Genomic DNA, 13,849 nt, shown 5'->3' with positions numbered 1-13,849 from the left:
TTCATTCGGAGTTGTAATAATGGCGGCGATGTCCGCATCAAATCCATTCGACGAATTTCTGAACGCGGAGGTCGACGAGAACACGATTAGCGCTCTAGTCGGGACTCTAGAGTCACAACTATCGTCTCCGACCACCGAAAAAACTTCCACCGCGAGAAACGCGTCGGAAAACCATTTAAATCGATCCTCAGCTGCCAGTGCTGGTTTAAAATCTCAGCAGTCTCCTCAACAAAACGATGTGGCCAGCCCTAAACCAACTCCGGTCCACGGTGCACCTCATCATAATTCAGTTATTATCCGTAGTAAAGGTAGCCCGGGTCCGCCGCCGTCCCGGGTTATACACGCCGGTGGCAATAACGCCGGGTTAAATTCGATCGGCGGTGGTGTCGTGCCGGCTGGCAGTCCGGCCCCGTTAATCCACACTAACAACGATACCTCGTCATCGGGAGTAGTTAATCGGGGATTACCGACAAATTCCGTAGTAGTTACGCAACAACAGACGGTAACCGCGGCGTCGAACGGTAGCCCGGCGGGCGCAAAAACGATAGTGACTTCCAACGCGGGTACGATACCCGCGGGCCAAATATCGACGAATCGGACTGTGTTGTTAAAACCGGGCGGTAATGTGAATAATAACGCTACCAGCGGCGGCCTCGTGAAACCGGCCGGTTTAAATCTCGACCAAAATTCGACGACGGCCATTTTAAACGCGGTGGCGCCACCTGTGTCGAAATCTCAGCAACAGCAGCATATCGTGTTAAAAGACTCGATGAAAATAAAACAGGAGTTAAAACCGACGCCGCAAACGAACGTGAATTACAACGTGGCCGCGAACTCTACCGTGCGTCCGGGGGTCGTGTCGTACAGCGTGCGAACGCCGACCAATCAGGCTCATCGGTTCTCGGTGGCGGGCGGAACGCCTTTAAAAACGCTCGCGCCTCGAATCGCGCCCGGGACGCCGATTCGAATCGGACCGCCTCAAACGCACATGATCAGTCCACGACCGGGATCTAATGCAGTGAGTACTCAAAATTACATCTCAATCATTTATTAGTGCGTCGTAATTTATTGTAATTGATGCAAATACTCGAAATTGTATCCCTCTTGTTTTAACAGTGCATAGTAATTTATTCTAATTGAATGAGTTGCGTTTCGAAAATGCAATTTCTGTAATTTAGCGGCAATTACACAAAATTACATTCCATCATTTATTTGTGCATTGTAATTCATTGTAATCAATGAAGAGAGCACTCAAAGTTATGTTAAGCTATTCTAATTTACAGTGTCTTCTAATTTTTTGTAATTTCGTAAACTTAGCAAAGATTCAATTGATCCAGATTAAGATATTTCGAGAAATTCAATTGTTTAAGATATTTTCGAATGTACTGTCAGTCATGTTTGGGTAGCCTATTCGATCAGTTCCTAAGATCTGGTTCCAATCTTTCGGGTACAAAAGTTGAAAAGTTATAGATTCCCTCAGTTGATTTGAAAATATCTGAATTAACTTGAAGGGTTAACTTACTCAGAACTGTGTAATTCATTGAGTGCTAGGTTTAATTAATCCATTGATTTTAATCCATCTGATTAAACCATTTTGAGTACGGTAATTTGATTTGATCTCGCGCGTAGAAGTTTTGAATATGTTGCAGTTTGTAACTTGTTTTAATCTAGACTAGCTAGTGGCTCCACCTCCAGTCATGTGCAAAGATTTGAATCTGAGAAATGTTTTTCTCTGAAGCAAAATAACTTGATGATTTGTTTCTCTTGAATTTTTGGTGAAATTAAACGACTTTTTGAGTGTGAAATCCACTTATAAATGTTACAATTTGCGGATAATTCATTTTACAAACTGAAAAAAAAAAAAAACAATCAAAAGGAAACCTATGAAAGTGATGAACGGTTTTCAACTCATTTTCGTAACTGTTTTTCCCCTGATGGTGGGTTATTTTTTGTTTCTTGTGTAGATCCAGGTGGTCTTCCAGGGGGGTCTTCTGATTGCCTTTTTAATTCAACGACGCTTCATGTCGAAAAGGCGCAATTTTTGTCGATCTTGAAAAGACCAATTTCTGCCCGAAAAAGGACCTGTCGCATGTATTTTTCTATATTTGCTCCTTGATCCGCTCCGGCTTCTGGCCAAAAAATTAAGAGTGAAAAATAAGATTAGAACAAAGTTTACTTCTGATTACATCGCACAATGAGGGTTAACTAATTTTTAAGATTTTACCGTTTCAAATTCTAGCAATTTACATTTATTTACAACTGACTCGGATTTGAAGCGTTTTATTTTTTGATGATGAAACGTTTGCGTATATTTTCAGAATACGATTACGTTACCGGCAGGTCTACAAGCGCCGGCCGGTGGAATGGTCGTCATTAAAAACGAAGCCGGTCAAATCGTGACCGTACTTCACAATCCGGTACCGGGTCAGTCGTCGTCGTCGACGATGCCTATGACTCCCGGACCGGCGACTTATAAAATACAAACTGCTCTCAAAGTAAGTGACATTTTTTTATCATTCCGAAAAAATAATTGCGGTCGAAATCTGCTGGATGGCCACTTACCTAAAAATCAGGATAAAGTCTGTTAATTTTCTTTTCTTTAATTAAGAAAAAATCGGGGAAAAAGTCAGGGAAATTTGTTGAGATTGCTAGATTGCATATAGAATTGAGCAGTTTCTATGTCTAAATCTTAAGTATTGGACTGTGTTAATTGATTGGATTCTTAGTAGTTCAAGTCAGGGAAAACAGTGAGGGGAAAAGCAAGTCAAATTAAGTGGCCATCCTGTACTAGATGGACTGTAAACTATGAATGAAGACAAAAATTGACCAACTTGACCATTAAAACTTTTTCATAAAACCCTGAATATTATTTGTCCGATGGGTATTTCTTGACATTGAAGGCCATGAAAAAGTTTTTAAAGCCTTTTTAGCAAACTTGTGTAAATTGGATATTTTGTTTCTTTTTCTAGCCTCCCGGTAGCCAACAAAATGTCCATACCATTCCATCATCTACACCGCAGCCAATAGCAGCCCGCACGCCCGGGCCTCCGGGTATGCAGCCCCACGTGGGACAGCCCAGCGTGCAAAGTAGCCATAGTTATTCTGCCCGTAAGTATTGAATTGATACTAGATTTTAGAAAGTGAATGAAATTTTCTTGTTTCGTAACCTTAGCCATGCTTTACAACTAGGCCTATATACCATGTTCATTTTACCAATTGTTGTAATTCATCTCTGAAAATAATAACAAGGGTTAAGTGGTTGTGACAAATTTGACAACTTTTGACAACTGGGGGGGGGGATGTCTGCTTAAAAAATTGTGGGAAAAAATTCCGAAAAAGTGTAAAAATTCAAGCATAGTGTCTGAGAATATGTTGATACCCTTTTTATGCCATCTGCCAAGTTGAGGAAGCTCTTTTTAAAACTTGAGAAATTATATTTGAATCGGTCGAAGATTGTGGTCAATAATCTATAAAACTGTGACAGGAATAACAGTGAAAATTCCTGAGTTTTTTTTTTTAATGAAAAATCTATAAAATGTTTTTGTTTCTGTTTTTCAAAAATTTTCAGATCATAAGCCACACGTCGCGGAAATCGAAAACGTCAAGAAATGCAAGAATTTTCTGACGACGTTGATCAAATTAGCATCTAGTCAACCTAAACAGACAGTGGAAAACGTGAAAAATCTAATACAGGGTTTAATAGTAAGTATCATCAAAAACAGCGCCGCATCCCCCTGACCCAGTTCCACAGTTCCGATTGAGAGTTAACTCAGCTGTAAAATTAGTTTGTTTTTAAAGAGTTTAACTCAAGATCTCAAATGTGGAACCAACTCTAATTCTAGATCTTCAGGAATAGAGTAGAAATGTATTGAATATATCTATGTATATTGGATTAAGTTGTCTGTACGGAAATTTTCAAAAAGACAATTTTCATTAAGATTAAGTTGAATATTTTGTCGGTTTGAATAGGAAAAATTGAGCTGCAATGTATATTATTTTCTTGGTGAAAATGTTACGAAAATGCTTCTTTATGGGTCCTAATTTTGCTGGAAAGTACTTCTTTTCAGTCAAGAAGTCCTTCCTTTTGGGTCTAAAATTGCCGAAAAAGTCCTTCTTAGTACTTCTTTTTGTCCTGGCCTTACTTCTGGAAACCCTGAGAACGCACTTTATTTGGATCATTCATGGAAAGATTGACCCCCCTTGTAGGCTTCAATTGTTTCTAGTTTCCATTTTTTCTCTGGGTTTCAATTAATTGCACGATGGATCGTGACATGAATTTGTCGTCCCAGGCTCGGTGATAGGCGCAGTCTACCAAAGTATGTTCCAACTGCAGGGGTTATTTTCTTTCCAGGTCGGAGAATAAAGAGCGTTCCTCTGTCAAGAACTGGATCTTTTAATGAGATATTTTTTTCGTTGTTTTTTTTTCCTAGGACGGCCAAGTCGAACCGGAAACGTTTACAACGCAACTTCAAATCGAACTAAAATCGAACCCTCAACCTTATTTAGTGCCGTTTCTTAAAGTAAGTTCCTCTTTCGTAAGCCGCAATCGCCCTTTTACAACATTCTTAATTTCAGTTCAAATTCAATGATTTTTCCACCCTGAACTAACAACATTCTTAATATATTCAGTTTCACCAAAAATACACATGTATTTTTGGTTTCACCCTGAACTAATGGAAAATGACGTCCAAGTAAAATACCTCGAGGATCATTCATTTATTACGTACGCATTAGGGGAGGGGGTCAGGGCGATTGCGTACTGTAATGCTTAATGTATATGAAAAAATAGCCGATTTTGCGTGCAAGGGGAGGGGGTTGAAAAATTCAAATTTTATGCCTACGTAATTAATGAATGATCCCTCAGTAAAATATAAATTTTGTAATTATTATTATCAATTCTCGATATTTATAGAAAAGTTTGCCGTTGCTGCGATCGTCGCTCGCGAATGGTAAAATGGAAATCGAAGGCGTTCGACCTCCGAAATATCGCTCTCCGATGCCAAAAATGACAACCACGATGGGTCAGGTAAGAGAGCACACGTCTAATATTACTTTCAAAAATGAACAAATTCAGTTCAAAGTTGAAAGTTGAATATGAATTGATTGCAGAATGTTATACCTTGGACAACCTTTATTACAGTTCAGTAGTAGGATAACCACACTCAAACGTGGTGAACAGATAATAAGATAAAAACCCACTATGTACAAATTAAAAGAATTTTAAAATCGAGAATTTATTTATTCAAAAAATCTCACACTAGAGATCATCGTCAGGTGTGTCATTGCATTAGATATTGTTAGAATAGACTGGAACGATAGATCTCGGGTTTATTAAACGATCTAGATATGACATAATACCAGATACTGGTGGGATAACTGATATTAATCCTGAAAGTTTCGATAAAAAGACGCTTAAAGAACAAAAGGAGCCTGAAATGTTTCCTCGGGTTGATGTTCATTCGACTTTATCCTGAATTCAATATGAAGTCATTTTCAGGAAAACTGTTCGATTGGTTTGATAAACTCCCAGCGCGAGCAAACATTATGTGGGATTTTGATATCATCTTCAATCAGCAATCTTCACAGTCTATGAAGTTCTATCTATAAAAACCCATAATATAAAAGAACTGCAACAAAAAGACTGTCACACTGATATTTTGGATAGATAACTTCTATTCAACTTCATAGATTTATTTAGAAGTTTTTAAATGAAATAAATCTCTGAAGAGGGATAGAAATCTATCGGGAGCGCGAGTGTAACAGATTGTCTCATTGTGGGTTGTTTTATATGACTCTTAACGTAGTGTTTCATCGATAATCGTTATCAATAATTCTTCTATGTCTCGTGTTATTGTAGATACCGACCACGTTACAAACGCCGCGCGTGTTGAAACCGCATCACCACCATCATTCTCACACTGCTGCTGCTGCTGGTCTGAACAAAACTCTATTCAAGTCCCCTCCACCATCGTCGTCATCGTCCAGCGCGGCGGCGAGTCGCGTGAAAAAATACGACCCTCTCAAGTAAGTGAAGCTTCATTTTCTACAATCCAATCAGGGTGCGGTAATGAAAACAGGGTGGCGCCACTGACCTGGAAAAACTCGAGAAAATCAGGGAATTTGACAAATTTTACCAAAACCTGGAAAACTCAGGGCCCGGTTGCATAGTCATGGCTTAGACTTAAGACCAGCCTAAGACCAACTTAGTTCTATAGCCAATCTAACAACTTAAGACCAGTCTTAAGATTAAGACCACTTTTGGGCTTAAGTCACGACTATGCAACTGGCCCCAGGTCAGTAGCCACCCTGAGAAATTTCTAGGGGGCCGGTTCCATAGTCAGGGCTTAGACTTAAGACGATTCTAAGACCAACTTAGTTCTATAGCCAATCTAACAACTTAAGACCAATCTTAAGATTTAAGACCACTTTTGGATGACTGTGCAACCGGCCCCAGGTAATTTGGATAATGCTATTGATCATGTGTTTCTTAATCAGTACATGATTCACTTAAGAATGAATAATTGTAACATTTTAAACCTAGAGATTTTCTCTGATTCACTCGGGGAATCTCTCAGGGAATCTGAATTGAAATACAGACAGTCTAATGGAAACGAACCAAATAAAAAACAAGGTGGGCACTTACCGGGACATCAGGGAAAAGTTGGGGAATTTTGTAAAAATTGCCTGCTTGTGCGTCCCATCTATGTCTTGCCTATTTGACTGTATTGGATTAGATTCTTAGCAGATCGAGTCAGGGAAAACAACTTACATGTCAGGAAATAGTCACAATCGAACAGTTTCCTTCTATGTTTTAGGTATTTGACTGTGTTAAATGATTGGATTCTTAGTCAGTCAAGTCAGGGAAAAAATCCACATGTCAAAAAGTGATAAGTCGGGGGAAAAAGCCAGTCAAATAAAAGTGGCCACCCCGAGACCCTGTCACTTGTCTTAACTGTCACTAACCGAATAAAAACATGTTTTTCACCTTCTGATATTGTATTTAATTCAGAGATGACGATGATATCAACGATGTGGCAGCAATGGGCGGCGTTAATATTATAGAGGAGAGTCGTAATATATTATCAGCCGGTAGCGATATATTAACTACTCAAGTACGTTCTTGTAAAGATGAATACTTCCTCAATCACGGACCTTTACTTAAACGTATCATGGCAGCAGGTAATACACGCATACATTATTATCACCGTATACATATTACAGAATATATTACGTACTACAGAATGCAATATGCAGTAGACTGTTCCTTACTCGGTACTTGTCAACTCAGTGAATTTCACTAAAAAGATACCTTTTCCTCGGATTTTTGGTGCTGACTCTTTAGAGTTCATTGATTCTCAACTCGGTGAACTATATGCAGCAATCTCAGCGCTTATAGGTTTCCTGATTCTCAACTCGGTGAAATATATGCAGCAATCTCAGCGCTTATAGGTTCCCTGATTCTCAACTCAGTGAAATATTCACAGCAGTCTCACAGCAGTTTCCTGATTCTCAACTCAGTGAAATGTATGCAGCAATCTCTGCGCTAATGAGTTCCCTGATTCTCAACTCGGTGAACTATATGCAGCAATCTCAGCGCTTATAGGTTCCCTGATTCTCAACTCAGTGAAATATATGCAGCAATCTCAGCGCTTATAAGTTCCCTGATTCTCAACTCGGTGAAATATATGTAGCAATCTCAGCGCTTATAAGTTCCCTGATTCTCAACTCAGTGAAATATATGCAGCAATCTCTGCGCTAATGAGTTCCCTGATTCTCAACTCGGTGAACTATATGCAGCAATCTCAGCGCTTATAAGTTCTCTGAATCTCAACTCGGTGAAATATATGTGGCAATCTCTGCGCTAATGAGTTCCCTGATTCTGAACTGTGTGAAATATTTAGAACGCTACCGAGTACGAGACAGTTTGCTGTACATATGTGATCTAGCCCATACTGTAAAACAGATTTTACCAAAATAGATTAACATGGAATAAATTTGAAATTTCTTTGATTACAGCTCAAAAACACGGTATAACAGACGTGCCTCCTGAGGTCGCTCATTTAGTGTCACACGCGACTCAAGAGCGATTGCGCAATTTACTAGAACGGTTATCAGTTATAGCTGAACATAGATTAGAAATATACAAAGTAAGTGAACCCCCTGAAATTTTGGTAATGTGGTTAGGTCGAGGTGATACACAATAACCGTGTCAGATGAATATACGAGGAAAAATCCACAATAATTCAGCCATTAAGATGATAAGTTCTTCGATAGTAAAAGTGTTTGTAGATTGAGCAACGTTTCTACTCAATAGAGCCGTCATCAGGTGTCGCCTGATGATGGCTAATAGTCTTTAGCCGAAACGTTGCTCAAATGTATATAGATTTCTATTAAAGAACTTTGCATTTTTGGCTTATTTATTGTGGGATTTCTCTCTATATCAAAGTGGTTGTTTCTTATGAAAAGAACTCTAGAATTTGAACGCAAATGCATGTTCGTATTTCATGACTTATTCATTCAGGAAAATACCGAGAATTCGTTTTTGCGTTCAGCTAAAAGTGCTGACTTTGGACTGCTTTAAATCCTGATAAATTTCAATACGATTAAACGGATGTTAATTGCAAACCGAAACAAGTGTCGACGATTGAACGATCGTGAAATATGATGAATTTTTTTTTTGGATTCAGATTGATCAACGTTACGAGGCGACCAGCGAAGTGAAATCTCAATTAAAGTTCGTCGACGAATTGGATAAACTAGAGAAAAAACGACACGAAGAACACGAACGTGAAAAACTATTACGAGCTGCGAAGGTACGGATTTCTGCAATCTTACAAATTGATTTGTTTGACTTTTCGGTTTGAATTGTTTTTGCAGTAATCTGAGGTTTTTGATTAATTGCACACAATTCACGATTGTCACCTGTAAATATTCCACCTTGCGCAGTCGCCAAGTTTGTTTTGAATGAAGAGTAGCGACATCTATTGGATATCAGGCAAATGACTGCAAGGAAATTACACCTGTAAATTGCCATTGACTTGGTAAACCTGAAAAACTCAGGGAATCAGAGAAATCTTGAAAAAATCACGGAAACTCAGGGAATTCGATAAATTTTGCAGAAAAAACCTGGAAAACTTGAGGGAATCAGAAAAATCAGGGAATTTGGTAAAATTTTGCAATTATATCTAATGATGTTTTATTCATAATTTCAGAGTCGTTCGAAACACGAAGACCCCGAACAGCTGAAATTAAAACAAAAAGCTAAAGAGGTTCGTTCATTTGAGTCCGTGATCTATCACGTCGTGTTGTGTGAAGATAATGTGAAATCCAACTCTCAGAATGAAAAATAGAATCCCCTGATCCCCATTTTCTAATACAATTACAAATGATCAGTTTTTACCCGGAAATTGCTCGTGTTTTTTCAGATGCAGCAAATGGAAATGGAGGAGACTCGTCAGAGGGAGGCTAATCTAACGGCGTTGGCAGCTATTGGTCCGCGGAAAAAACGAAAAATTGACACGACGGGAGAATCGAGTTCGGTAAGAAAAAAACATCAGCAAACACATACCTGTCCCTCTACTGATCAGGGCTCTATATTCGACTGCGGCAAGCGAGGATCCACCAGGTGTCGCATAGTGTGCATTCGGACACCGATGTCTGATCTCTTCCCAGATTCAATTTAATCTATCCATAATTTCTCAAATTCTATGAATGACGAATGAGAAATTGTGCTGATGAACCCCTAAAATCAATCTGAGTTTATTGAAAGTCGTGATTTGCCCAACTTCTGATGTGGGAGGCAGAAAATTATTATGAGCTTAATTTTTTCTTGAGTTGTCTTATCGATGTAGACCTACACGCCATCTAGTAGGATAGCCAGTGCTGCACACATTACCATCAACCATAGGTTATCTGTCTTAATCGCAACAACTGATTCCTGATGTGGTTTATGTGAATGAACGTATTTTATTCTATTTTTCTACGTAGAGTGCTGTTGGAAGTGCATTTGGTTCTGGTACCCCTGGTTCATCCCAACGACCGGTAAGCATTTTTTCTTCTGATCACGAAATTCATGCATAATTCCATGGCCCAGTGATTATCTCCTTGCCGATGCAAAGTTAGAAAGTTTGGAAATTTGAGTTGATTTGAAATCTAAAAATTTCGAGCTAAAGTGAGTTCTTTTGCAATTGTTTTTAGCCTAGTCAAACTTAAGCCCAGAAATGTTGGAACTGGGTTCAGAAGTTTGTCGCTCAGGCTTGTCATAACTATCGCCCTTCCTGGCCCCTAGATTTCTGAAGAAATTATACTTGTTAGAAATTACATCGTGTTTCATTTATTTTGCAGATGAGTTTACGTCCAAGAATTCGACGAGTCAATCTCAGGGATCTGTTGTTTCTGATGGAACAGGAGCGCGAAAGCACCAAGTCCAATACGTTATACAAGGCATTTCTAAAATGATCGCGGAAATAATCGCGTAATCGAGAGATCGTTTATAGCTCGGAATACTGCCAAATATTGTGCTGTTCTCCTCCTGGGTGCGTGGGGCTGGTTCCCGAACGAATTCTTCAGTGATGAGAGATGAGAGAGAGATGAGAGAGGCTGTGCTGGCTGCAGCTTACACGAATAACCCTTATGTAATCTATGATTATGGTGTAATGATGTATGGCGGGGTCAGTGGCTCGAAATTTAGTTATACAGGGTCCTTACAACTCATTGATTTCCTGAATAAAACCTTCTGAACAGAAAGGGCTTTTTAAGGTGCTTGAAACTCCTTTGATTTGAGCAAAACGTCTAAAACTCTTTCAATTTTGGGAAATAGGCATCTAGAAAAGTTTTAGTTGTACAGTAAACTAAGCCTCAATCAATACAGTTTGGATCAGGATTTTTTCTTAAATCAATTAGGCGGTTACCGAATTCTAAACAGAGTTAAGTATTTTAATTCTAAACAGAGTTCAGGTAATTTTAATTCTAAACAGAGTTTAGGTAATTCTAAGTTTAGTTTAGTAATTGACATATAAAACCACTGCATTAATGGTTTACTGAAATAAACAGCACTGATTTAGGAGGAGTCTACTGTAATTGGGATCTTAAAGTGATGCAGACAGTTTCTCCAAATTTGAAAATTTCTCCTTGAAAATCTCCTTATATCCAGCAACGACCAATCTGTAGGGACCCTGTTGAAGAAAACCAGTGGAAAATTCACATTTCACCCCAGTGTTTGTCCACTATTTAACTCGTACTAATTTTTGCGCAACCGGCCCCAGGATTTGTAGCTAGGTTATGTTCACAGCACAGACTTCTGAAAATGGCTTAAACCATTTATTGCTAAAAAAAATGTATGATATATGTAGCAACATGCTTTCTGCAATCAATTTTGAAGTGTTTAGGACTAAAATGTTTGGATTATTTGAATTGTTTGGTCCTACTACACTACAACTGGAGTTGAATTGTTATGAAAAGTAGACTGCACGCTTAACACAGAGTCGATTACCTCGGATGGTCGCATACGCCGGATAGAAAAACGTTTAATATCCGGCTCCTCGCTCCAATTTATGCGATGATGACCCATCTTCGCTCCAACTGCCTTGGAATTCACTTGCTGCTCCAGTTAGTATATTCCACGGGATTCGAGGCGAGGCGAGTCTACTGTGGTTCTTTTTGAACCTATTGCTGCATAACTCGAGTATCAATCTTTGAAATGTTGTTAAATGAAAGCGAATTTCGTAATGAATTTAGGTATTAGAGAAGTCTGTTGTCTGTTGAACTGCGTAAATCCACTAAGTGGTTTTTGTCGAGTGTGAAATGTCGACGTTTTTAAAGGATTAACTTTATTTACTGATTATTTACGGCCAGTGTTATGTAGACAGTTAAATGCATTACTTGTACAGATTTTATGTAGATTAAGTGATAGATCCTTTAGCCTAGAGCGTTCGATTCTTTCTCTGGTGAATCTACCGATTCTGCTTTGACAATCGATCGGCATATTTGAGAACATTTTCGAAGCGATTCTTTGAAGACAAAAATTCATTCGTTCAAAAAAGATTTGTATCACAAAGAAGGTTTATAAAACACGAGTTGATTTGATGAGTTATCAAAAAACAAATCTTTAATTGAGGTGTTTGTTAATTTATGATATTTCACTAGAAGGGTTGGAGAGAGGAGATCTTGAATCTGTTATCGATTGGTTGTTACAGGTTTCTGTATGCGAACAGAAGACGTGTGGTCGGTCAGATTTGTTGTTTATCTCGTAGAGATGTGTTGTCCGTCTGTGCTATGGGTTGCTCCTACATAACCTACTACTGAGGGTGGTTCGTATTGTGTACCTGCGCTGTAGGTTGTCGGTTTACCTTGGGTGGCTCCTAGTACCACATGAACCTATACCGGGTGGCTCCTACTACTGTCTGCCTGCTCTGAGGTTGACTCCCAACATTATACTTGCACTGTGGGTAGCTCCTAGTATTTTCCATGTTGAGGGTGGCTCCTAGTGCTAACAGCCTACACAGTGGGTGGCTCCTTGCTGTGCGTATATTGAAAGCACACAACAATGATGTCACTATTATACAATGATTGATACTATACTTATCCAGATGATTAGGTATTAATAGTGAAATGCATCCCGGTTTGTTGGAAATTGTATATTCTAATGCAGTTTATGATTAGATCAGACTGATTTATATGAAGTGGTTTTTCTAACTGGATCATAAACTAAATGTACTCTACTTCAACGAGGGAAAAGGAATCAAAAATACTTTGAACTTAATGTAGGTTGCATCAATCTGCAGTCTGGACCCCGTTCCACCCTTGATCGTCCACTTGTGACATTTTCTGATTGAAAATTAACTACAAACACCTGACATTGAACATTTTAATAAGAAACTGATTGTCCTGGATCTCTGAATGTATGATGGAGTGGTTCAGGCTGTAGATTGGGCAGTTTTATTAAATTCATGTGAAAATCAGCAATTAGAAATTTTAGATCTCTTATGGCATTGTTGGTTCCTGTGTTAAAATCTATTTCATGTATTGAAAAAGAAACTGCAAGCATTTGATAAAGCGGTGTTGATTAATTGATTATTTGTAAATTGATTGATAATTAATTAACTCCCGAGAAGGAGCCACAGGCGAGTGAGTCGTGCTCGGCGAAAACTATTTTCTTCTTTTTGAAAAAAAGGATTTTCTAATCATGCAAAAATTTTTCAGTTCCGATCGAAAACCTACTCCTACATAAAATTATTATCGCGATTAATCAATAATTATTTATTCGTCGGCAAAAAAAGTTCGTCGAGGATTTGTTTTTTCTTTGCGGAAATTGTAAATGTTTGTAAATAGAACCCGACGCTTGATCGTGTAAGATATAGTAGGTACGAGCTTTTATCATCGATTCATCACGAACTTGTACAGTTGTAAAAAATGAATAAAATTTGTACATTCTGCCGCGAAAAAAAACCGCCTAGGTTATAATGATAATAATTATTATTATTACTATTAATATTATTATTAATATTATTATTAAATATTACGATAATTATTCTTGTAATAATAGTAACAATGATAATATTATGTAATTATTACATAATATTGTTATTGCAATGATATTAATTATTGCATATTATTATTATTATTATTATTATTATTATTATTATTATTATTTGTACAGAGACACACACACACGTCAAGAACACAGTGAACTATGTGTTGAGTATATATATATATATATTGGGGGAATGATAGATTTAAATGATTAAATACAGGTCTTGTTTATATATTGATATTTTGTATAGTATCGACTACAAAAAGAAGAAAAATGCAATAAATGAAATTAAATTGACTGCACTGTCAGTCATAGTAA

At 38.1% G+C, this 13,849-nt stretch overlaps 1 protein-coding gene across 1 annotated transcript; it reads left to right on the top strand.

Moving 5' to 3' along the window:
* The first annotated feature begins 19 nt into the window (after positions 1-19).
* On the top strand, positions 20-13,447 carry LOC141902242 (transcription initiation factor TFIID subunit 4B-like). The gene is made up of 14 exons (XM_074789884.1): positions 20-1,018; positions 2,319-2,495; positions 2,970-3,108; positions 3,569-3,702; positions 4,431-4,520; positions 4,913-5,026; positions 5,858-6,024; positions 7,010-7,179; positions 8,017-8,147; positions 8,688-8,813; positions 9,213-9,269; positions 9,426-9,539; positions 9,988-10,041; positions 10,345-13,447. The coding sequence occupies exons 1-14, from the start codon at positions 20-22 to the stop codon at positions 10,456-10,458; spliced, it is 2,586 nt and encodes an 861-aa protein (XP_074645985.1). The 3' UTR covers positions 10,459-13,447.
* Positions 13,448-13,849: the final 402 nt, after the last annotated feature.

Source organism: Tubulanus polymorphus, chromosome 3 (assembly GCF_964204645.1).
Source record: "Tubulanus polymorphus chromosome 3, tnTubPoly1.2, whole genome shotgun sequence".
Lineage (NCBI taxonomy): Eukaryota > Metazoa > Nemertea > Palaeonemertea > Tubulaniformes > Tubulanidae > Tubulanus > Tubulanus polymorphus.
Note: the sequence above shows the minus strand (reverse complement) of the source record. Positions and strands in the feature narration are given on the sequence as shown.

What these genes read in the sequence shown, in the direction of transcription:
- LOC141902242 (XM_074789884.1), top strand. Translation starts at nt 20, where the DNA reads ATGGCGGCGATGTCCGCATCAAATCCATTCGACGAATTTCTGAACGCG. An exon ending in AAAAAATACGACCCTCTCAA is followed by an intron (nt 6,025 to 7,009) that starts GTAAGTGAAGCT and finishes TATTTAATTCAG; the next exon opens with AGATGACGATGATATCAACG. An exon ending in AACTATTACGAGCTGCGAAG is followed by an intron (nt 8,814 to 9,212) that starts GTACGGATTTCT and finishes TCATAATTTCAG; the next exon opens with AGTCGTTCGAAACACGAAGA.